Source organism: Cucumis melo, chromosome 3 (genome assembly GCF_025177605.1).
Source record: "Cucumis melo cultivar AY chromosome 3, USDA_Cmelo_AY_1.0, whole genome shotgun sequence".
Lineage (NCBI taxonomy): Eukaryota > Viridiplantae > Streptophyta > Magnoliopsida > Cucurbitales > Cucurbitaceae > Cucumis > Cucumis melo.
In genome coordinates this window covers 25,825,936-25,852,549 of record NC_066859.1, presented here as the reverse complement: position 1 = coordinate 25,852,549, position 26,614 = coordinate 25,825,936, and the positions used below count along the sequence as shown (strand labels likewise).

General features: G+C 32.5%; 1 protein-coding gene across 10 annotated transcripts; it reads right to left on the bottom strand.

Moving 5' to 3' along the window:
• Positions 1-4,141: 4,141 nt before the first annotated feature.
• LOC103488430 (uncharacterized) lies at positions 4,142-25,680 on the bottom strand. Of its 10 annotated transcripts, none has more exons than XM_051082140.1 (30): positions 25,175-25,673; positions 24,984-25,057; positions 24,592-24,840; positions 24,339-24,499; positions 23,515-23,580; positions 19,982-20,099; positions 19,747-19,856; positions 18,969-19,064; positions 16,779-16,902; positions 15,947-16,014; positions 15,483-15,569; positions 15,229-15,381; positions 15,060-15,155; positions 14,839-14,898; positions 14,631-14,749; positions 14,452-14,539; positions 13,742-13,846; positions 13,562-13,666; positions 13,430-13,482; positions 13,274-13,337; positions 13,045-13,179; positions 11,814-11,926; positions 11,414-11,507; positions 9,659-9,878; positions 9,089-9,219; positions 8,275-8,421; positions 7,201-7,329; positions 6,168-6,266; positions 5,368-5,410; positions 4,142-4,808 (listed from the first exon to the last, which is right to left on the bottom strand). In XM_051082140.1, the coding sequence occupies exons 3-30, from the start codon at positions 24,827-24,829 to the stop codon at positions 4,675-4,677; spliced, it is 3,156 nt and encodes a 1,051-aa protein (XP_050938097.1). In that variant the 5' UTR covers positions 24,830-24,840; positions 24,984-25,057; positions 25,175-25,673; the 3' UTR covers positions 4,142-4,674. The 10 variants fall into 10 exon arrangements, with proteins under 10 accessions (XP_050938097.1, XP_050938098.1, XP_050938103.1 ...); XM_051082141.1 differs by having other exon boundaries at positions 25,323-25,673; XM_051082146.1 differs by having other exon boundaries at positions 15,060-15,143; positions 24,984-25,674.
• Between the last annotated feature and the right edge of the window lie 934 nt (positions 25,681-26,614).

The following is a 26,614-nucleotide window of genomic DNA, read 5'->3' as shown; positions in this document are numbered from 1 at the left end:
TTTTAATTAATTAAATTCATCAATTTTTTTAATGCTTTAAAATTTTTCTCACACAAAATTAAATTAAGAAAAAAACGTATGATCACTCGTTAGCTCGGTTTGAAAGATATATAAATTTTTCTTCTTCCGTTCTATTCAGATTCTCCCTCATTTTCTTTGTGACTCATGTTCACACTCCTAATAATTATCTCTTTGATTCTCTCAGTATTGTAAGTAATAAAATAAGTTCATATATAGTAGAATTTGGTGCAAAGCAAGAGGTAGTTTTGTGTAGAGATGTAAGGAGGCTTTTGACGACACTATCAACTATATATCAAATAAACAATATTCACAATACTAACCATGCATTGCAACATTATTTCATCTATGTATCTCTATTTGATTAATTTAAATTTTAGTTGCTTATGGACATTATATTTTGGATTAAAAAGACTTCTTTATCCATCATTTTTTATTTTATTCATCTGAATTCATTCCTTATTCTCCTCTTTTCTTTATTTTCTTTCTTTCTTTAATTTATTTTTAATGAAAAAAAAGTAATTTTTGTTATATTATAGTTAGCAACTAATCTCCTCCTTGTTTATATATATTGTATTTATACAGTGGTGTATTGATAAACTTTATGTTACATAGGTCTTTTATATTCTCTAAGATATAATTGTCCAATGTGTTCACCTCATTATCATTGGTAGATTTTGATTTAATAATTAATTGTGCATATATATAAGCTAAAGATATCTTTATAATTAGTTTTTAGATTGTTACACTATAAATTATTAATTTTGTATTGATTTAATAAAAGATTTAGTTCCTATAATTTAGACATAGTTTATAATATTTCAGTTCGAGAATATTTTTAAATTGATATTATGATTTTATCAGACAATAACCATCTCGATGGTTACAATTGAAATAAAACAAAATTTCCAAACAAAAGAATAAGGAGATGTTTCAATCAATCAACCCCATAAAAAAATTAAAATAACATGAAAATATTTAATTTCTAAGTTATGTTTAATTTAAAATTTTAAAATAAATATTTTACTTTGTAATTAAATTTTCTTTTATTTTGTATAAATTTATGTTATATAATTAGAATTATTTAACTTCACCCATTTATAATATTTGAATATTTTAAGAGCAAAATTTAAAATTATATACTATTTTAAACCTTAAATTAAAACTTTTACATTTTTACATATAATTAAACAATACTTTAAAATATAAATTTAAAATTTGACTTTTCACGTGCAAAGCACGTGTTCATTCTAATGTTGTAAAAAGATAACAAGTTTGAGATATTTAGGTTCTACTCAAATTAAAAGTCGTATTTTATGTTTTTGAATGTGTTTGGGGTAGAATTGTAAATTGAATTTTAATTTTTAAAAAAGTTCAAATGAGTTTAATATCTTATATTTATAAATTATAAAACTAGTTTTACTTATCAATTAAGATTTAGTTATTAATTTATTTATGAATATAATTCTACAATTTAAAACGTAGAATTTGAATTTTTGATATAGTAAAAACATAATACTGTTGTTTCCAAAATTTCCATTGTTGGAAACACAAGATTTAATAAACAAAATCTAAGTTATCTATCAAATGCATATTTGCTTAACTCAATTTCATTGAAAACATAAGACAATCTAAATATCGTAATAATTAAATTCTAGGATTCTCATCCTCGAAAGGAGATGTGCCCACGAAGTCGCAACTTGGCACGTGATGCACGTGCATCTAAATCTTGATTTTCTCAAGGATAAAGGTTGCTATTTGCTATGAAATTGCACCATCATTCTACCCTAATTAGTTGGCATATATTTGAAGTAAATAAATGAGTATGAAGTCCTAGAGATCCTACAAGCTTCGGCAAAAAAAACGAAAATTTAGGATCAAATTTACAGTTTGGCCCAACCTCCCAATAGTAAATGAAGTTACACAATTTACACAGTTTGATATTTTGTCGATATTATGGTTAAGATAGCATTTTGAGATGTACTTTGAGTCTATTTCTATTTTAGTCAATTTTGGTTTCATGCGCTCTCAAATGTTTGATTTTGGTTATGGTACTCAAAGAAATTTTGAAATTAATCTTTCCGGTTGGCTTTTCTTCTATTGTTTTTTTCTTAACATTTAGTCCATTGACATTCCATTTATACATTAGAAATTTATATTCATAGTATTTTAGCCAAAAAATTATTATTATACAACAAAATTCAATAAAAATTTAATTTTAAAGATCTAAATTTAAGATTTAATAAAACTACCCAAACTAAAACGAGATTGAAAGTAGAGACACTAAATGAAATCGATCTAAAAGCGTGGAAACTAAAATATTTTTTAAATTTATAGTAAATTGCAAACATAAATAGTAAACAAATACGTATATATTTTTAATATATATCTATCAAAAATAAAAAATACAGTCCAATTAGTGATAAGTTTATTATTGATAGATGTCAATAATACGTTTAACGTTTATAAACCTCAATCACTAACTAATCTAATTTAGTTATCAATAAGTTCAGTTAGTATTAGGCCTTAAGTAGCTTGTAGATTCGTTAATTTTGCAAATACTTTAAAAGAATCGTTATATATGGAATTGCATTCTAAACAGTCCATTCACATATTATTTGTAAAATTTAACTTTTTACTAATATATGTATATATGCACACCAATTATTTCAAATGAAACACATATTGGTGAAATTAGAAAATTGATCCCATATTTGAGAAAAATTAAAATTTTTAATCCTATGTTTTCCAAAGCTAAAATTGAAAGCTTGGGACTATAGTTTAAAAACATCACATAGCTATGACTACGAAAGAAGAATTTTATTAAATAACCAAGATTAAATTCTAATTATAAAAATTAAATTTTAACTTTTTTCAAACCATACGACCAAATTTAAAAATATAGTGAAATATCAGGAACCGTTTGATTCAAGGGTTATCACTATTAAATTGGATTACAGTAACCCAACTTTTGTTTGGGATATAATTATCATAACCTTTATTTTAAGATTATCATAACCTTTTTCAACCCCCGTAAAATTACTTTTTTAAACACTTTCCACTACTTATCATAAAACTACATTCTTTATAAAACTAAGTTTATCATAACACTAACCCTCCGTAACACAACATTTCCATCCAAGGAAGGCCCCTCAATGTCTATTAGCAATGGACATCTTAAATAATGTCAAACTAATAATATTTTTTAATAACAAATATTTGAGAAATATCTATCAATATCTATCATTAATAAATAATAATATTTTACTATATTCAATATTTTTTCTTTAAATTATATAGAACTTACAAAAATGATCCATCCAAATTTGAAAATGAAATATTAAAACTACATTACACCTAAATGAACTATTATGCTTAATTTTGACGGTGTCAATTTTCAGTAATTGGATACCATATCTTGCACGTACTCATTTTGAAACAAAAATTTATCCAATGCAAATGTACTTTGTATTAAAATTATTATTTTGATAACTACAACATCTTAAATCAACACCAAGTAACTCATATCTAACCCATATTTTTATGTATCTCATTATCACAACAGGAAATAAAATATTTCTAAAAATAAGTAACAATAACTTGCTATATAAAAGATTATCTTCGAACAATTTGGTAGGTACACAAAAACCATCCCAAGTATTTTTCTAGTAATAATTAACAACAAATTTTGTTATGATTATTATAATTTTTTTAAAAAAATAATTAGAACTCTAGAATAGAAAAATAAAACTAAATGAGAAAACCTAACTAACAACTAATTTTGTAAAGAGAAATTATTGTAAAAACCAAAACCATTATACAAAATATAGCATAGTTTAAAATTTTATTGATCTATCGTTGGCTAATTAATAGAATCTGACATTTTGTCCCTAAATTCCATGCATTCTATCTTATTTGAAGCTAATGTAATAATCCTTAGTTTTTTTTAGATAAATCTTTGAAGTGTAGTTCATATATCAACCATAATCGATAACCAATCAAGTAAAACACACACAATTCTTCAAGCACTATCTATAGAACCACTTATGCAGTTTTTATGACAAAACAACCAAACAGTTAAATGAAGTAACTAAAGAACATTATCAGAAAAGAAAAAAAAAACTAAAAAACAAATCTGCTTTTCTTCTATTATCAACAAGGTATAAAGAATATTAGACATCATTGTACATTACATCACCCTCTAGACACCCGAAAAACTGTTTTCTAAAAAGAATTGATCTAATTTAAGCATCTACTTAACCAAACTAAATCCCAAACCAACCCTTTTTCAGATATCCAAAAGTTACTACCATTTCGGATCTCTAATTCAACTAATAATACCCAACCTTATTCAGCACAAACATGAAAGACAAATCATAACTGGGGGGGGCAACAAAAACATACCTTTACTCGCTGTGGAGACCTGAGCAGTTTTAAGTAATCCGCTTTGCTTCTCGGTCTTCAGCCAAACGTTACTACTGTGAAAGAACACTGTGATCAGGACACACTCCAACCACCTGATAGAATTTTTTCTTTTTCATTTCTTTTGGTTTGTTTTTGTGTTCTTTTTTTCCTTGTCATTTTTTCCCTTCCCCCAAGAGAACGAATATCATGAGCAGACAATTCATCGTCAAATCATGTCACAAGGAATCCAAACTATTTAAGACGAAATTCATGCCTAAATACAGTCAGGTTTTGAGTGAACTTGTCCTTGTTCTTTGAATCAAGGCTTCGCGTGACATCTGCCATTAATTTTTCAAAACAGAGGGAAAGGCGTGAGTGTTGATCCACTGCCTGCATTTTGACACAACAAACGAGCGTTAAAAAAAGGGGAAATTAAAGAGAGCGGAAATTAAAGTTACCTTGCACATCCTTAAGATAGGAAGGGAAAAAAAGGGAGAAGAAACCATTTTGGTCCTCAGGTTTTAATATGGGAGCCTAAAAATTGAAACTATTTACAAAGTATAGCAAAATCATCAAGTTCCCTATAACTCATTTGAGTTTTTTCTATCTTTTGTAAATAGTTTCAATTTTTACTATTTATGATAAATCCTCTATTTTTTTAAAGTAACCGAGACATTGAAGTCAAAAAGACTAAAAGTGAGTATTTAAAGAATAATCGAGGTTAAAGGTAAAATTGCAATAGTTTGAAACTTAGATAATAAATTGAAATCAAACACAAAACACAAGGACTAAAAGGGTAAATTTGTAATACTTTTAACAATAATCATTCATTTAGTTATTTTTTATCCACATTCACTCCTAACGTCTAATAAGCTTAAAGGTAATTCCTTCAACATTAATCAATACCGGTCAATTGCATTTCAATTTAATAAAGGAAAAGGAAACTTGCCTGGGAAGCCAAGATCTGGGTCTTCAAATCGGTAAACATCTGCAAACAAGTGATAGATTTAAAGGTCACATTCTAGGTAATACTGATCATCCATTTGCACGCCCCAAAAAAATTAATGATAGACTGAGAAAATTCTCCATTTCTCTCTACCCCGCCTCTTTAAGTTGTTATAGCTTTTGTTCACTCTATGATAAATTGATAATTGATGTTTCAAATAAAAACAATAAATCAATAATATAATTTTTCATTTGAACACGAGGAAATAGATGGAAGATAATAAAAAAGCGAAGTACGTACTTCACATTTCTAAAAACAGTTTGTTGGTGGACGTAGAGAAATGTGGGTCGGGAGGGAATTAGAGAACCAATCGAACTTCTGGAAATAAAACTATAAAAGATGGCGTAATTCTTGATTGCAGTTCTACTTTTTTTCTTTTTTGATATTTGTGAGCGTTCAGGTCAGCTTATGTGACCCTCGACTAATTTCACGGGACAACCTGCCTAACCCTTCACATTTGGATGTTAAGGTAACTCATATAAAATTAATTCCTAGGTAGGTGACCACCATGGATTGAACGCATAACCTTTTAGTTAGTTATTAAGACCATGTCTTGTTGTAGTTCTACTTATTAAAATAACAAATAAGAAATAAGTCACCTACAATCATAATTGACATATAATTGTCCAAACGAGACGCAAGAAGCAAAGGAAGCTATTAGTCACAAACTTTCCTCTACTTAACAATTCATACACTTCTTTTAAGATTTAATAAATGGAAAAAATACAAACCATTATACCTGTTCACTTATAAGTATCAAGCTCAGCATTGGTCTGCTGAGACTCCATTGGTTACCACAATCCTCAAATAAAACGATCTCAAAAAGGGTCTTTAAAATCTGCAAACGTGACAAACAAATTCTTGTATCTCAGAAGAGAAATATTAAAGATTACAGATGAAACAAACCCACAAACAGGTTAGATAAACTGAACACAACTAAAGCTGTCACTTGAGATTTATCTTATAATTTCTCCCTCCCTCCCAAATGGGCTCAGGTCAATGAATTGATGTAGATTTGTGTACAGCCATTTATTTCTTTTAATTATTTATAATGTTATTTCCTTTTATAATTAATTACCTAGATACAAAAGTCTCTTGTATAACATTTATCCATTATGGGGAATTTTCAGAAATAATAGAAAATACAGTATTTCTCCAAGGTAACAGTTAATAATAATGTTCAGTATAAGAAAAACTAATGGGGTAAAGATAACTGTTAGATCTCCAATAATACTTCAATACAACAGGAGAAATAAAAAGAAGTTACACGTGTGAAGTTACACATGTGTGTGTGGGTTGTATTGTAATAGGCTGTATGTGTGTGTTAGTCGTTAAAGTTTGTTAGTATAGTAAGTCGGTGGGGGTCAGTATAAATAGGAAGCTGTAAGGAAGGAAAGGCAGTTATGCTTTGAGAAGGAATTTAGTTGGCTTGTTACTTCTTGAGAGAAAGAAGAACAAGAGTGCCCTAGCCATTGAATTGAGTTTCACTCAATTCATTGTATTGATTCTATATTCATCAATAAAGTGAGAATTTCTATTCTACAGGTACGGGATCTATCAATAACCTAATAAAACACCGTTACAAAATTTGAAAGCTACTAGGTAATGATCCATTTCACTTATTTCTTCACTGTAATAACACCCTATCAGTTAGCCTGATATGTAAAACTATAGAAACTAGAACCAAGGAGCATTCTTGACTTGAATAAATTTGTATAGCCGATGCTAAAAAGTTGAAAATTCTTCTAGATGATAACAAGAAAGCTTCTTACTTCTGGAAAGAAAGTGGGGCAATCAACAATGTGGCGAGCGAGGTTAATTGCAGCAGGTGAAGATGGAGCCTCTCCCATGGTGATGTTGTTGAAATAGAAAGCTGCCAAGTTATCAACAGCCGAGGCACACTGCAACAGAAATTAAAAGACCTCAAGGTACATGTACGCAATGCGGAGAACACTGGTTAGCCAAAAGAGAAAGAAAGAAAAATTAAATTTATTGAGTGATCATTTGATAGTTGATTGAGAACTTTTTGGAAGAAGTGCTGAAACTGAAAAACTTTAGGGAAAAATGGATTCAGTGGATTCTATTCCATGGCTGCATTCCTAAATTTTCTATATTTATAAATAGTAGACCTAAAGGAAGAATTTTAATCTCAGCATTCATCAAGGTGATCCACTTTCACCATTTTAATTCTTAGCGCATTGATTGAGAATATGCTTCATAAAAGTTATTTGAGGGTTTCCATGATGGAAAAGATAAAGTTCTTTCTCAATTCTTGGATAGATGGAAACACTTCAATCTTTCTGGTGAAGGCCGTTCAACATTATCAAGTATCTCTTTATACTACATGTCTATTATTTGTAATTCCATCTTTCGTGAGTTTGGAATTTGACTTATCAATGTGGATTTTTTATTGGGAAGGACAGTGTGGAAATGCTCCTTTGGAACTTTTTGTGGTTTTATGTTTGTGTGTGTGTGTGTGTTTTTTTTTTTAATTTTATCAAAGCTATGTAATGGAATCTCCAAATCTTCAAAGACAACATATTTCATAGTTTGATCGTTTTGAATCTGCTCGATTGAAGTTTCATGGTGAGTGACAAAAGAAAAACAAAAATCATCGCGGTGTTCTCGCTCCAAGACTTGGTTGATTTTTCTTCATTTGATATTAGTTTAAATTGGTGCATTTATTCTTCCAAAATTTAATCCTTTATTCGCCATACTTTCCAAGCCATAATCTCTTCCCAGAAATTCAATGAAATGTTTTGTTTCTTACGTTTAAAAATAGAAAATAAACAATAAACGGAAAAAAGAGACAATTGTAGGAAGTAAAGCTATGCAAAACCATATACCTGAGATGAGATATTTGTATCCAGACCTTTGAGGCCAGATTCGAGGGAACCAGCTATATGCATGAACGTGCTTGTGTCAAGATTTAGAATAAAAACAATATGACTGCTGAATAGAACCTCCAGAAAAGCAAAATAAGCCCTGGTCAGCTGCAACGAAACAATGAACCGTCAAAATAAAAGTAAAGTACAAGGAAAATAATTTAAAAGTCAGATCTCAAGAATCCCAAAAGGGAATTCAATCCAGAAGGAAAAAAAAAACAAAAATTGGGATCCGATCCAAGAATGTTTGTAACTCCTCAGGATCAGGAATCGAAATTCAAATCAGCAACTGAAGGCTCCAGCATTCTCCTGTGTCCTTGGCGACCTGAGTACGTCGTCTTTGCTTGCCTTGAAGACTTATAAGAGTGGAAGTTGTCTTCACAAACCAACACGGGTTCTTTCAACATGCTCTCTTCTCAGTGTCGACAAACGGCCACTCAAAGATGACCTAAACTTAAGCCCTAATGGAGAAGGAAGCCACCAACTATGAAATTCGAAACTCTAATAGCTCTGAAAATTTGAAACTCTAGTCTCTAATACCATGTACTCAAGAAGTCAGAGAAAAGTATATTTCTTATTCTTTAGAGTCAAAATAAAGTTACATATATATAGAGAACAAAGGAACCCTAGACTATATGTACAATTACGATAATGGACATATAATATAAATATATATATATCATACAACTTATTTGATCACGTATATATGATAAGCACCACTTATGATCACATACTTGAAACTAAAATCATAAGCCATGGAAAAGAGTTTACACACCTTTCGAAATGCCAATATGTCAGCCAAAGGAATTGAAAGTGTCATCTTTAAAGCAATATCCAGTGCATCAGAAAGTGCTCGGTCACCATAGAGTTCAAAAACCCCGAAGTTGACATAGTTTCCAGCAAGGGCTGCAATAGCATCAATTCATAGAAAACTTAACATAAGTTTTAAGCTCACACGATAGTTCCTAAAATTTTAAGTTCACACAATAGTTCCTATTTCTCAGAGAACAACGATCTGATTTTCATTTCAATCTGCACAGCAAAACCTTTTACGATATGCAGTATTGCATGAATAAACTGACCAATGCAAGTGAACTAAGAAATGTGACTCTAACTTAGAATCATAAGCTACCCAAAGATAAACAAGACCTAACAAAAATGACAAAATGGATGCAGCCACTCACAAAGGTAAAATTAGTGGCTGACAAATGTTAACAGCATCTTTCGAAATGAAATTATAATTTCCGGTGCTTGAATCAAAGACAGAAAGAGAGAAAAATATATCACCCACACAAATAGTAAAAGAACCAACAAAGTTATAGTGATAAGATGGTTATATACTTGCCTCTAGTTAAAATAGTCAATGAAATCCATATTCCCTTGTATTTGAAGGCATATATATCAGCTGGGTTTGGGAGAGATAAAATCCTTGATCCATAAGCAACAATTAGTTTGCTGACTTCTCGGAAAAGAAGTATGCCATTGGGAGAAGATGAGTCAAAAGTCAAGCGTTGTGCTTTGTTTAACACAAACTCAGCCATGAATTTCAATAATGGGGTTGTTACCTGTATATATTAATCAATATAATTCAATACACGTCCTATTCTAAATAAATATATATAGAATATAGATGTAAAATCTAAAGAAGAGAATACGTGGTAATAAATGGAACAGTGAAATACATTCAATGTTTATGACCAGAAAATATGAGGCAAAAAATTGGTTTTCCATATAACCAAAAGATGTTAAGACACGCTGGTAATTTCAAGACCAGCAACAAAGCTGAACACCATCCTGCCTTGTAATTTTTAATTGACATGGTGCATCAACTCTAACTGCCTAAAAGAATTAAAACTTGAATTTTAGGAAGAAATGAAAGCTCTTCTTACAGAAAAAGGAAGACCATCTACCAATAAAATATTTCAAATATGAACAAAAAATACAAGTACCCAATATATAGATAATATTACAAAAATATGAAGAAAGTCCAACACTTCCTAAGCCCGTTTGTAGACATCTTCTATAATCAACTTGTTGATAAATTTATTGAATTATCTTGGAAAACCTTTAGTTGCATATCCGAATATCAAAAACCTTTAGTTAGCATATCAGATTATCAATCATTTGTTTGTTTTCAGAAAATAAGATATGCATACTACACCCTCAAGTCTTCTCCTTTATAAAATTCTTGACAACGTCAACATGCTTCTTCAAATACTTTGTTAATCAACTTCACAAATTACATGGGTTTAGGCACTTCAGCACTTTACTACATTTTGAGTTTTTACTACTCCATGTAACTAAATTTCCTCCAAGAAAAGAACAATAAGCAGAAGATCTAAAAGTATTTCAAGCCAATATGCATCACTTCAACTTCAAGTTGGTCATATTTTTTTTATGAACCTATACTATGTTTGATCTCGATTTTTTGCAAAGGAAGGCTTTTTTTTAACTGAGAGTGATATTTTCCTCCAGTAATTCATTTTTTTCTTTTAACTAAGCATGATTTTGGTTTTTTCTTTTCTTTTCTCCTTTTAATACAATTTACATTTTCTCATTTGCTAGACTACTAGGCGTGAAGTTTGATTTGTTTTTATTATTTTCATATACTTTAAATATAGTTTTTCTTTACATAAAGTAATTTATTTTATAAACTAAGCTTTACTTTCTCTGAGGCATAATTTTTTTTATATCCGTGGGTGTCTACAATAGCTTACGTGCATCTCGACCAATGCCTGAGAACAATCCGTCTGACCCTACAACATTTGGGTATCGAAAAAACTTGTAGAAAATTAATTCCTAGATAGGTGACTACTATGGAAGGCATAGCTTTTTAAAAAAAAAAAAAAATTGATATGCTTTAAAAAAATATATAAATGTCATTTTCTTCTTTTAATCCAAATAATGCTTTCATATCTTCTAAGTTATTGTACATTATTGCTATTTAATTCAGACTTTAATGTCTTTGTACATCATGCTTTTTCGATACATACATACACAATACATGCGTAGAACCCCTTTCCTATTAATAAGGACAGCCGCCTTCATAAAATGATAGTGTCAACAAATAAGCGTGAATAATTAGCTATCTGTCAAATACCTCTGGCGTGTCTGTCCAATGAGAAATGCCTTTCAAGAGGAGAAGGATATGTGCAGGGTACAACCAATCAAATAGAAGTCCATACGTTCTGCGACTGTATTATGAAGGAAAGCGTATATAAATAGGTCAAAGGATTGAGATCAATGTTTTAAAGCTCAAGGCATAAGGAATTTTGCATTTAAGCTTAGCAAATCTTACTTTAATTATAGTTAATAAAAAAGGATGAACCCTAATTATTATTCTATTTTTCAAACTAATGAAAATACCCCAAAGGTCAGGGCTTTTTGTCTCAGGGCTTCACATAAGGCAGGCGCCTCGCGTTGCGCTAGCATCTAGGTCAATGCCTGGGTGGGATTCTTAAAACAATGATGGAATAATAATAAACTTTCAATGAAGTTACCTGTTTGTAGCCATAGCAATCCCTCGGAGATCTCTCATCAACCCAATAAGTGCATATTTTACAGCATCGGTGCGAAACATCGACTCAGGAGTTGATTCCAATTTGATAAAAACCTAAAATATTAAAAATCTCAAGTGACCAAAAGCTAGAACAAGCCATTATATGAGTAGATAGAATCATAGACCTTCCCACCACGGCATCATAGTTATAAAATCAATTTTCATTTCAAAGGTGCAAAAGCAAAAGGACAAGACATTCATAGATAAGCACGCCAACTTTCCCAAATGATAGTATATTTCTTCATTTGATAAATTATGCTCCACACATGCAGTAGCCGAACTTTATTGTATATATTTTTGTTTTGATTAGTCCTTCACATCTACCAGTACTACATATGTACTCAAAAAAAAAAAAAAAAAGTACCAGTACTAAGTATGATCTCAGTCCTTAAACTTGAGGTTGAATTAATTTTTGGACAAGAAACAATATATTAAAATTACAAAAAGAGATGGATACAAGAAGATTTCGCAAGGCTTTCTCAATTTGAATGACTTTTATAATTTTTTTGTTGAGAACAAACCACTTTTCCTTTGCACAGCAAAGAAAGATTGTTTGGGGAAAAAAAAAAAGACGACAAAATTCTAAATCACTTTGCAAATTTACTAGCACATAATATAGAGGTCATCCAACTTTTCATAGGATGACTGATCACTAAAAAATCGTGCTTTTTTTTTTTTTTGAAAACACAGTGTTCAGTAAACAAATTCCCAAGGAGGAAAATTTAGAAAAATAACAAGAAGATCAACTAGAAGCTTTTTTTTTTTTTTTATATCTGCACCTCCACTAATCTCACGAGACAACTCGCCTTACCCTACAATATTTAGGTGTCAAGGAAACTCATAAGAAATTAATTCTTGGGTAGGTGGTCACTAGGCTAATCCATGATGGTTAACTGATGACTTCTTAGTTAGTCATTGAGATTATGTCTCCTTTTTTACCACTAAGCCAACCCATGAACACTAGAAGCGATAGATTAAAAATCTAGATGAAGAAATAATGATTCAAATAGAGTGTTCTTTCATTGGCAAGGTTTTATCATTTAGAAACCTACAATAATTTGATAAAATTTCTAACAATGGGAGGTGAGTTAGAGAAAGAAAGAGATGGATATGCGCATGTCCAGAAAGTATGCACATTACGTATATACTTGACAGAAAATAGAGAAACTAACCTGCAACAGTGGTTCCATTGAGGATTTAAATTTAACAGGGCTTTCCTCCATAAAAATTAACCAGCCAATGGTGTAGTAGAAGGTTGTCCTACTGCGTGAACATCTATATTCTTCCAAGAAAGGAAACTGCTCCCTCTAAAATTTTAAATGAAATGTGTGAAGGATATAATATAATTTGACTCAGATATATGACTAAGGAACTAAAAAGATATCTTTGAGCAAGTAGTACCGTATGATTTGCAACAATGAATTTAACGGTATCCAATTTCAAAAGCAGCTTCCCTGTCATATATCTGACAAATGGGGGGGAGGAGACAAGAGAGCAATAAGCAATCTATAACGTATGATTTAAATTCTTTAACTAAAACACTTTAATAGGATTTACCCAGATGCCAGCTCCAGAAACAAACTCAAAGTGTGATCAATGACCTCCTCACTCTGGGAATATACATAAGGGCCTGATTTAAATCCGTAACACCCAGCTATTATAATTATAAAGAATGACTAAATCTTTCACCTCAGTGTAACACTTGAGATTTGTTGCAATCTTGCTGACAATCACATTCAACAGTTGAAGATGATCATTAAGTCCAAGGAGTTCAGACAACCGCGCATATAACTGCTGCAATTGAAAAGAGAATAAACAGATGTGACATGTAACCTTCATATAGAACTGAATGATATATTTATTAATTACCTTGGAGGAATGCATTGCCTGGTCACCCACGTAAGACTTACGAAAATTCTGGAAGAAGGTAAGAATAGCTCGATCAAGTCTTTGCTTGCTTGCTTCACTGTACCTCTGCAGAAAGCAAAGGTACATGAATTTACAGGTATGAAGTTTGGACAAAAGGAACATGTTAGGTATTTAAGTACCTTTGGAGAACTACACCCCAAAAGCCAGCTGTTGATATTAGAAATTTTGCCTAAAATGGAACCAACTCGTATGCTATTTTCTACCTTTGAGGGCACTAACTACCCTCTTCAAATGCTACTTTCTCATCCTCCAATCTTTTTCCTAAAAGATGTATTCTTTGCTTTAGTGAGCATTGGGTACTCAATAGCCCAACATTTAAAGCAATTACCTTTACTTCATTAACCCAATACTTCTTTCCGTTTTTTCAAAGGGTACCACCCTTTTTATTAAAAGAATGAAAAGAAATGCTCCAAGCAATTGGTAGGTGGAAAAAGATACGAGAGAGAAATTATAAAAAAGGAACAACAAAGCTCTCCTAACACATCATTTTGTTTCTTATGTTTCATTCTCATGACTGGTTTCTATCAATATGGTAAACTGTAAAGATTTGTGGTTCGGATGTGTAGATACACTGTAGCTCAAACAATTACCAGTCCTGCATGTACCATTGGACAGAATTATAGAAACATGAGGCAAGCATTTCAGATTACCTGGCTATGTAGACCGTTGTCTGTAACATTTATCAATTGCAACACACGAGCTGACAGTTCAGCATCAAGAACTTCCTGTGATTCCACACTGATCACAGTAACAGCTAAAATTAGGAAAAGTTATCAATCATCATCAAATGAAATTTCCACCGTCCTGTGAAGATGAAGAGTATTCTTACCTACAACCAGTGCATTGTTTTATCTTAACGATAGCAGCTATAATATGAACAACCCATGCAAGTTTGGCTTCAATCACAGAAAGTTCACTGTTATCACTACCTTGAAGCCGAGCTCTTTCCTATTCCAGTCAATAAGATATATAAGTGACTAACTTTACCACCAAGCAAAATAAGATTTCAACGAAGTCACACCGATCAATAACCTTACCGTATATGTTCGCAATATGGGCTCCACGATATTTATGATGCACAAACTACTTGTTTCATACTGCACTCCGGTGAATGCAAAGGTCAAGGCAAAAGGTACCAAATCAAAACATGTAAAGCTGAAGCTAACATTATAAATTCCAGTGCACCAGTAAAAAAAGTTATCGTCTCAATTAAAAAACCAAAAAAGAAAAATGAAAAACTACACAAGAAGATTTAGACCTGAAATCTGCAGAGGTATGGAAAACAATCCAGTTGATCCTGCAAGACTTCAACATTGTCTAATGGATTCTCAGAAAGATCATCCTGTAATCCAGCCTGCACATTATAGACTTCTTACCTTTGCAAGCAAAATACACGAAGTCACGAAGAAGAAAGACAAGTCACTTACCTGCACAGAGTTCAACCTTGATGTGATGAAACCTTCAGTGATTTTAGGAACAAACTCATCCAATAAACTTGGAGCATCGCCTTTCAAATATGGAACAGATGCTACCAATCTGGACCATAGCCCTAAGAGATAGTAAACGCTGCTGCTAGCCCACTGGCAACAGCCCATCATTTTCATTAGTGATGTAGACAGATAGGATTTGTGGAAGATAAATACAAAAATACTCCAATAGAGAATCAACTATTTCAATAGACCTGCCAAGAATGCAAGGACTTCAAAGTAAACTCTGCCACCAAACGTATCCAATCACTATAGCCCTCCACATTGACAAGCTCAGTCAGCTGCAACGTTTAAATATGAGCTGCAGTCATATGAAAGCCTTGCATTTGATAATTTAGAATATCCATGTTAATCATAGATCTATCAGACAAATAAAAATAGACGACCAGATGACCAAATCCTGGGGGAAAACTTACAATCTATACGTCAAACTTAGTCTTTTTATTTAGAAGGATGATGCTTAGGAGTTCTTTTATATTTGTTTATGTACTTTTTTAAGGTAGAAGTATGCATAGTTGTTATTGTTTCCATGTACTTTGAGCATTATTCTCCTTTTATTTTCTGCAATAAAAAGATCTGTCTCCGTTTCATAAAATATATATTCATACAAGGCACTTCTTTCAAGTATAGTAGCTACACGGCATGTGAACATGAATACCTGATAATTCACTCTAAAACGTCCAAGAAGACGGCAATATTCATGGTAATTATCATGATCAACCAAACCTGGGATGCCAATAAAAAGTAGATCTTCTTTAGAGAAACATTCCACCATTGAGGAAAAAAAATGAATGTATGAAATCAAACTAAACCAATTAGCAGGAGGGGGGGGGGGGGGGGGGGGGGGGGGGGAAGAGAAACTAGGTTTGAAAAGAGCAAACAGCTTTTCAAGATTACATGGTCAATTAGGATGAAGTTAACAAAGGCTTAGCAAGTTAAAAGTTGGTTAGCCATGAAGCATAATGATCATCTTTTATACAGAGAATTCTTATAATCTTATAATTTTCACAAGTTTCAAATTTCACCGTTTATCTAACATAAATAATGAGAGCATATGACCAAAATATCAATTTTTTAACCCCTTCTCCTTTTCATCTTGGACGTTAGCCTCTTTTCATTTCCCTCAGCGAAAAGTAGGTACCCGTTTCATGAAAAGTAAATAGTAATAATAATTTAATAGCTATGCAACAAGGATGCAGCAAGAGACCACTGAAAACTCCAGGTAACTCACAGGGCACCCACACAAACATGTAAAAATAGAAACAAAAATAAGTAGAATATTCTAGCCAAGAATTTCTTTTATGAAAAAATTGTATTTAAGAGCCCAAGCCAAGTCATGCTTGGAAAATGACCTCTAGTTCACCCCCACCCAACCATTCCCCTCCCCAAGTATAATACTTTAATATTAAAAAAATAAAGGGAAAAAAATTCTAAAATGAACCACAAACATATACATATATTGACAGTAAAGGGTGCAATAGTAAACACACCTTGCCCAGTTTGTAGGATTTCTTTAGTTCCTGTCATCAGATGGGCCAAAAATTTTGAACGAGCGGCATCATTAGTAAACAAAGAACGTCTTACAGAAGCTAGTCGCACCAAGCATTCCAGTGCCTAGAAGAAAAATTTGGAAATTCATAAGAAAGTATGTTTAAACAGAAAAAATAAATGAGCATATGAATCCAGAAATCAAGAGAATATGGATGAATAACTATTATGTTTCCAAACAAGGATATAAGAAACGTCTCTATGCCATTCGAGACCATAAATAAAAGATAAAGCTGGAATATAAACCAAATTTCTTAAGCTACTGTTCCACCAACTGTTTCAAGATAAGGGGAAGCCTTTAGTAGGCAGCCTTATTTGCCTGAGGGACCAAATTGCATCATATCTTCAATTCTCTCTTAAAAAACTATCTTGTTCTTCTCCTTCACTATGCACGAAAGAATTGCCAAAAACACCTTGTTACTTCATTAACCTTTCTTTTCTCAGTTACAAAGTCTCAAGATGATGGGAGGCCTTGATTTTGAGGGGCCTGGGAGCTAGAAATTTGGCTCTTTTAGCAAAATGGGGCTGGAGGTATTTCAATGAAGAAAGTTCGCTCTAGTGTCCAATTGTTCAAAGTATTCATGGTAAAAGTACTTTAATCGACGTACAGGTGGTAAGGCTAATCTCAGTATACAGAGCACTTGGATAAGCATTCCCGAATATGGTTAAAATTTGATGCTTTAGCTACTTTTGAGCTTGGAAATGGTAATAGAATTGCATTTTGATTTGATTCCTGGATTGAGTTAGTTCCTTTGAGCTTATATTTCCCGGGGCTATTTAGGATTGCTCTCCATCCAAAGGGCTCCGTTTTGGATCAATGGGACGAGACCTCTTCGTCGTGGTCCATTTTCTTCCATCAATTATTGAAGGAGAATAAGATCATAGAGTTTCAGAATCTTCTTGGTCAAATTTCAGTTAAAAGGGTGTTAGAAAGCTGGGATTCGCGAATTTGGTCATTAGAAGCATATGGGGCTTTCACAATAAGTGCCCTTCTTCCCATTTAGATAAGTTGCTACTTAAAGCCTTAAAGAAGACTAAGCGCCAGAGACGTGTCAATATACCTGTGTGGATAATGATTATTGGTTACTTGAATTGTTTTTTGGTAGGGCAATGGAAGCTTCCCTTTCATTGTTTATTTCCATCCATTTCTCCTCTTTGTTCTCTTTTTTCAACTTTAGATGGGTGTTTGGCGGTGATTTCTAAGACAGTGTAGTGAGATTCTGATTGGACCAGCTTTGAAGGTTGGCCCTCATTTAATTTGGGCGAATGCGGTTAAGGAGTTGCTAGCTGAATTTTGGTTTGAAAGAAACCAAGGGGTCTTTCGTTGGATGGATTGTTTTGAAGTTGCGTGGATTAATGCTTCTTCTTGGTGTAATCTCTCCAAACCTTTTGAAGATTTTTCCAGTTAAGATGTATGTTTAAATTGGAGTACTTTTATTTTTCTAGCGTACTGATGTATTTGAGTTGTATTGATACTTTTTGGAATGTTTTTTAATGCTTCAATTTCTGCCGTGTATCCTAATTATTCGTCTTGTGCTCAGTTTCTTGTATTAGAATATGATGAGGGTGATATAGGTGTACCCTAGTAGAGATATCTGGATAGAAAATGGGTAACCTCATTGATTCATAGTTTTCTTTTTTTTCTTTTAATTCTTTGAATTGTTCATAGTTTTCCTTGTATCTCATTATTGTACTTTGAGTATTACTCTCATTTCATTATTTGAATGAAGAGGCTTATTTTCATGTTAACGAGGAAATGCACGACTAAGAGAACAATCAGTCGTGAATGGAAAAACCAAACTGATCTCACATGTGTTGAAGTTGTTTGTTTTAAACAAAAAACAAAACTTTTCGTTGATGTAATGCTTAGACTAATGTTCTAAAGATATAAACTCTCTCAGCGGGTGAATGGTAGAAAACTGACCCAATCCATGATCATCTAAAGGTATTTAAACAACACACTCATTCATCTAAAGGCAAGTTACCTTAAGCCAAGTTTCAAAAGAAACTAGTACCCAATATACAAAGAATAACTTTCCAGCCAAAACTTTATTTATAAAAAGTTGGTAGAATTCATTTGATCTCAAATTAGGTATCATAATATCGCCAAAAATTAAATAAGTTGTACAAACCTCCTTGGAAAGAGGCGCTTTAGTAATGGCATAGTAATCAAAAAATATCTGTAGGGTCGAAGGGTCCTCCAAAACTGGCTTCCAAGAAGATGGAATCTGCAAGGCCACCAGACACAATCCATGATCATCCCAATCTCTTTATATTTTTTGGATAAGAAACGTTTCGTCAGTGAACAACCAGTTAAAAGAAAAATAAAGAGGATACTAGATCTCCTCCTACGTCCTACCCTCGTAAAAAAAGAGAGAGATTAGAGTTAGCATTACTCATGAAAAAAGGGGAAGAAGAATAAGAGAGAGACAAAGTAGAAATATAACAAATATTTTGTTGAAGAACTTCATAAAAACAAACTAAAGCGATGGGACATGAGCATCTTAACTCTTAGCATCAAATTGTCAAGTTCCTTTCTGACCACAAACTCAATTATCAACCATACAGTAACAAGTCACAAGGCCTTAACTTGGCAAACAAATCAACCTTTCTTATTGATGTCTACATCACTTATAAACCTGAGCAAAAAAATATCTAGGAAATTGCTAGGTCCACACCACCTGAGGCCAAAACTCTGAAACAACTCACCATATTTAACTACACTACTAGAGAACTTACAAGTGAAAAACAGGTGTTAAGAAACTTTAGATCTCTCTTATAAAGAGCACACCATAAAAGAACAGGGGTAGCTTCTTTTTCATAAATTTGTTGCAGGTGTTACGCATCCCAAGACTTCCTATCTTCAACAACAATATTAAATGATAAATGATTGATAACTGAATGAAATACCTGAACAGTCCCAAACTCTTCTGAGCTTTCATCAATTGAGGTCCCAACAAAATCAAAAGATAAACACTTAAGCGACAGAGAAAGTGCTAATTCTTGCAAACGACCAGCTACTGTAAGTCACATAGAATAAAATTCATTATCTAACAAGCTAAATTTCTAAGATAGAAAGGTTAAAAAATTAAAAAAATACTGGTTTAGTCATGTTGTTGACAACTCAGCAAGATTAGCACGTTACCATCGTTCTTCAACTGACATAAGGATGTTAAAGATATTTGGAAGATTTGGAACAACGCTTGGTCCCTGAAGGCACAAGCCACTCTCCGATGATTTGTTGAAGGGAATCCTTGATTAGGCTAAAAATTCAACAAGTCAATAGAAGAACAAGTTGAAGCGCATAATAATATACAACATGAAATTTAACTTAAAGGTGCTTGAAAAGCAGAAGAAACAAATAATAAATCCACATTCTTGCAGGCAACCGATTAAAACTACATAAACATGAGCAGCAAAATAGGTATACTGATTCTGAATGCAACCCTGCTGTTACATACAAAATGAGAATTTTTATTAATTGAATGTCAATCATTACAACCTACAAGATATGGAAGATGAGTGATCCTCTATGAAGACCAAGGAGGGAGAGAGAGTCCGTGTGTGTGACATTACACCACCATAAGTATAAAATTTTAAATTTTAAAACTAAGTACACGAAAGCCCCCAAAAAGCCAATAAACATGCTTTCCTCCAACAAGTATTTGAACATAACCACTGTCTAAAATCTTCTGAAAATGTCTTCACCTACAATCAACAAGTAAAAGTTTAGTTTCTAATCCTCACAAATATGATCTAGAGTGAACTCAAAACCATGTAGGAAAATGATCGATACAGAAATGTTCCTATCCTAGCAATAAGTAGTAACAGGTCTAATTACTCTAGGCCAATTGCTAGTTCCTACGCACAAGGGCATTTTCTAAATAAAACCCTACATTTTATTTTGAATAAATGAAATAATAAAGCTCAGAAGAGGCTCAAAAGACCCTATCTAAAAAACTAGTTAACAGAAACAAAGCCTGGGAGCATGGAAATACTTATTATATTGTTATTTTTTAATCTTTTTTTAAATAAGAAATGATTTCATTGATTGAAGCAAACATCCAAGGAGATACAAAAGGGTCTATTTTATAGGGTAGACATAAAGAGCATAGAAATGAATTTAGTAGAAATAGAATGACTCAGATGAAGAAATATAAAAAATTAGACACCTAAATGGAAGCTAAAGTTAATACTCCATACAAAAAAGTCAGAAATTTTTGCACTTGTCTTCAACAAGTAGCAAAATTATCAAGAAAAATCAAACAAAACATTTAATGACTTTTTTTGGACGTAGAAATAATTTCATTGATAAATGCTATAAAGCAGGAAAAACTTCAAAGACCTATAGGTGAATTACAACATCGATCTCTAAGGTTTTTTTGCTTATATAGAAATGAAAACTTTCATTGAGAAAGGATGAAAGAATACAAGGGCATACAAAAAACAAATAAACAGACAAACAAACAAGCCCACAAAAACCCCACTAAAGAAAGAGTTTCCAACTAGGTAAGATATTGTCTAGAACACAAGAACAAACAGTCATTAAAACGGAAGCCCAAAGAGAAACATGAAACCTCAACAAAGACCAAACCTCGGTCGGGCCACTCTCCACACCCCTTAAACACTCTATTGTTTCTCTATCCCCAAAGATCCCACAACAAATGGGAGAAAGAATCCAAGATCAAACCTCGCAAAGATCTCTATGTTAAATAAAATAAGTCATAGTGGCCAAAAGGATGCTTAGTTTCACACCAAAAGAAGGCAGTGAATGAAACATATTCATATCCTTGGATGATAAATAACATAAATTAAAAAAATACATAAATGTGCCAATTGGAGCTCTTTTTTGTGATTTTTTATATTCGGGTCCTTTGTATAGACACCGTTAGTAGCAGCAGCAGCAGCAGTGGCCGCCTTTTTTTTTCTGGTATTGCCCACTTCTATTTTTTCATGTATCTTCGTGACAGTTTGGTTTCTCAATTAGATATAGTGATGGTGGACAAAGTAACAACCTTTTTTTTATAAGAAACGAGTATGTTTGTACGCATGTGTATATATATGCTCCAAAGAGAAGATATACACAAAAGGCAGGGGTAGAGACCCTCCCCCCCCCCCCCCCCCCCCAATAAATAAATAAACTATATATAGATACACACACATATTATATAAAAGATTCGTGGAATTTTTCTATTTCACATACAACTAACTCAAAGAATTTCGGGAAATCTCAGCTGAAGACAAACCTTCAGAACAACATACACATTTCCGTGTACACAGCTAGCAGCCAAGCATAACAAACAATCACCTCACTGAACCAACAGTGATATACATATATAAATCAAACAAACACAAGTAATCAATCAATTAATTCAACTGACATATCACAAAAAATGGAGATCAATAAAAATCAAATCTTTCTTTTGAACTGTCACACCTACCATCTACAGCCTAACATAACAAACCAAAAGTCTAAGAACAATCACGTTTCAAGAATCCATTAGCAGTTGACTCCATTCTAGCGTTAATGCATGAAAGATGTCACTAAAAATAATATCAGTCATAAAGTGCTCCTGCTGTTTCTTATCCATACTGTCCAAATTATCATTTAAGTTCCTCAAGAATTCAAGTTCTCTTCTCTACTCCTGACATCTATTAAGTCGTAAAACAGGAAAGCTAGAATAGATCTCCTCCCAGTAAGAAAAGAACCTGCAACCATTTAAAATATTCCAAGAATCTAGGAGACACTACCTTCAGAAAGCCCACCACTAAAATTTGCAAAGGGAAAACAAACAATCTAACGTATAACTCAAAATCCAAGCTTGAAACTTAATATCGTATGATGTACTCAGCTAGTTTGACAGCTTTGGTCAAATTATTGTGAATTTCTTGTATAGAATGCTTCATTAACAGCAAGCATTGAGTGGAGGTTTAAGGAGAAAGGATTTCGGGAGAAGAAGTGGACTGACTGAAAGGGATTGCCCACGTCAAATCTATCTCAAAGTATATGGGAAACTGTGAGGTACTTTAGTTTAAGACTGTTCCCTACATAAGTACGGAAGTGGAAATTTCATCCTCATTTAGAGAAGCCCATCAAGAGCAGTAATCTTTAGAAAGTAAGGAAATAGCCCTCCCAAATTGGAAGAATATTGTTGAGTACAAATTTTTCTGAGAAAGATCATATACGTGTTCGTTCCAATCAAATAACCCAAAAGAGATTATAATAGTACAAGGGCATGTCGTAGATTCCTTCTTATGATTTTGACACCAAAGAAGTATCCAACTGGGAATAATGATGAACCTTCCATAAATAACTACCCTCGTCAACAAAATATTCATTATGAATCTATGATAACAATTTAGGGGGTGTTGACCCTTGGGTTGGGTTGGATGAGAAAAAAAACTAACCCACCGTTTGGTTCACCAATAATTAAAAGGGTTCATTATCTCGTTATTCATGTGAACTTACATTTCTTACCTTGTTATTCGTGTCAACTCCCTCAAATACTCTCCTCCTATAATACTTACCAACTAACTCTACTCAAGTCTGCGCGACAAATGCCCCCTTAGTAATTTCAAGAAAAATAAGTGCTAAAGAAACATCAGCATTTAACTTTCCCTTTGCCCAAATGGAATTGTCATTTTCAGATAAACAAGGGTAGCAATTAGAAAACCAACCTGATTCATCTCGGATACAAGTTGGTTCAATATCTTCAAACCAATAGCATAGTGTTCTGATGTTGCCTGCATGCAAAGAGGAGATTTATAAGCCAGTCTCCCAAACAAAAAGACATCATGTGGAGGGCTAGCCAAAAATGATAATTTAAACAAAAGGACTAGCCAAAAATGATAATTTAAACAATATAATTTTGAGAAATATATATGAGCAACTACAAGAATATTTTTCGCGAATTTTAAAAACATATAAAATGGGCCTTGTATAAATTTACTATGGAATGATAACGAACTTCAGTTTAACAGCTTAATTCAATCTCTAGAACAGATTTTTTTGAGGGTGACTGGATGCTCTTCAAACAGAACCCTCTTAACTCATTTTTGTACAAGTTGGATTGTCAAAGCATACCTTTCATACTGATTCTGGTTTAATAATTGTGATTTAACAGGAAATTCGTTCAACCTAAATGTTGAATGTAGACTAAAAGAAAATATATGCTAGTTGCTGTGCTACATGGTTGCATTGCATGAGACTTGCATTAACAGTAATGACAGCTAACAAAAACAATTAATAATTCACAAATAACCATAATGGAAAATAGTATCCAAGCCTAATTACAATTATGACATATATCAGAGACTTCTTTTTCTTATTGATCAGAAAATTTTCCTCAAATTTAAGCCGGATGAGACATTCTCCCACTACAACAGCCAATCAGATTATAAATTAATGGATTTTTTGCTTGTGCTGGCGAGAAAAGGGAAGTGGATACAATGGCCGCTCTAGATATGAACTATGACGTAGATTTTATTAAAGATCACTTCACCTGTCCCAGGAAGTTTGTAGATTCTTTAACAATGTCTCGAAACCGGTCATCGTCAAACCACCCGAACTTAGTGAGTCGGCATAGTAGCTGAATTAAAGATGCACTGACAAAAGGCTGCAAATCAGGCCCTCTAGTGGCCAAGTAGTTAATAAGATAGCCTCCTACAAGTAACATTCATGACTACCATTTAGAAATCAAAATATAATATGCCGATAAAAATAAACAAGTTGCTGTCAAGAGACTCGAAAAATACGAATGTCTAAACGGAGTTGCAGGGCTAGGCTATGATCGGTGACTTGTTTCAGCAAGCTTGAACTCGCAAGCATCAATGCATAGGGAGTCAATGCATGGTCGAGAATGTATTGACACTGGGAAATGTAATCAGTATTCATGGAGAAGCATTTCAGAGTGTTTTCAGCATGGGCTCGCTCCACAGAGTCTTGAGAATTGTAAAGTCTTTCACACAATGCCTCTAACTGAGCTAATTCCATCACTTCGTATTCTGAAAGAACGAATTAGCAAACAGTCACTGATATCTTAGCGTTATTTTCAGCTATGCTACGCAGTTCAGTCTGTTACAACATCATAGATCTTCACATTTTAGATTCAATCATCCGCTAAAGAAACAAAAGAACAAAAACTCACTTCGTTACAATAAATCAGCAGAGTTGGCTGTACGCGAGCAACACAAATCTCAGTGCATCGAGGTAAAGGCAGAACTAGAAAAACCAAATATCAGAGACGGATGCAAGATAAATACACTTAATCCTGACGTTGGTTTCTGAATTGAAGGATTTGCTTAGTAAGTACGGATTCAGGATTTCTTCTTAACTTACAACGTTAGATTTCAATTTACAGCTGATATATTGATTGATGTTATTCAGAAAATCCATATACAGATAGAATCAAGTTATCGTCATCAACAATACACCAGCTAAACATTTTCAGAGCTAGTGGAGTAAAGTATCAAGTTCAAGGACGAACAAATAAACGATGTTACAAACGTCGGAACTGTCCTCTTCTTCCTGGTGGATGGAAGCAAAGGACACCGATGGATTCAGAGAGGAAATTGAAGATCGCTACAAAGATGAAAACAAGGATAATCAGAGATTGAGAGGAGGCGACTTTTGGAACTGGAAACGTGAATGAATGAACGAAACTGTGGAGCTTCGAGATTGGTCCTCTTTCTCACGGCGTCTTGAAGAGAGAATTGATCGAAATTTACGAATAGCACACAAAGAAATGAAATGAAATGAAATGGAATGAAATGGCGTCTTGGAGTGGCATCTGAATGTGCAAATAAATTTTACTCTCTTGGCGTCAAGTGTAAAAATTGTGTTTTGTAAGTCCTCAAAAACAAATTCCCATCAACCAAGAGGAAAACTTTGCAATATTCGCTGATTTTCTTATCATTTCATGCGCCACTCTATACAAAATAATGATAAAAGAATACAAAAATATTCCGCCATCCTCAAGAAAATAAACCAAAATATTTTACTACATTATTGTAAATAGTTTTTTTTTTTTTTCAAAAATATAAAATTGACAAACTGTTTACCAGTGAAAGACAAAATTATAATACTTTTTCAAATGTTTTGTTTTTTAATATTTCTCTAACTATGAAAAAATTATGTTTTCTATTTCTTATTGTTTCTTGTAACGATTTTAAATGAATAAATTAATTATTATATTTATAGATATAGTAAATTACTCTTATTATATTTGAAAATAAATAAATCATCAATATATATATATATATACACGATAATTTTTTAAATTGGCGTTTGTAAAAAAAAATTATGATAATAGAGCTCTTGTTACTACATTTTCTAAATTGTAAAAGTAGTAAATTTAAAAGCGGATAATCTTTTTTTTCTAAATCTTTTTGTCATATGATATAATTTCCCTTTTTAAAATCAAACACCAAAGCAGTGTGTGAACGGTAAAAAATAATCGATGAAAAATACATAAATAAATATTAATTCTTATAAATAACAACATACTTCAAAAATCATGTAACTAATTAAAAGTTTAAGACCACAGCTATAAAATTATTAAAAGCGGGTTGTTGGACTATTGTCCAGTTTTTAGCGTTTATAGTGTTATAAATAAGAACAGTCACTTCAATCCAATTTTAACAATTGTATAAGTTGAGTATTGGAAATTTTTTCGTCGTGACTATCAATATATGTTTTTAATCAGTTAAGTTGTACACAAATTAAGAAATAAATGTTGTTGGTTTATGTGATTTGACGAAAATATCGTATGCAAGAACA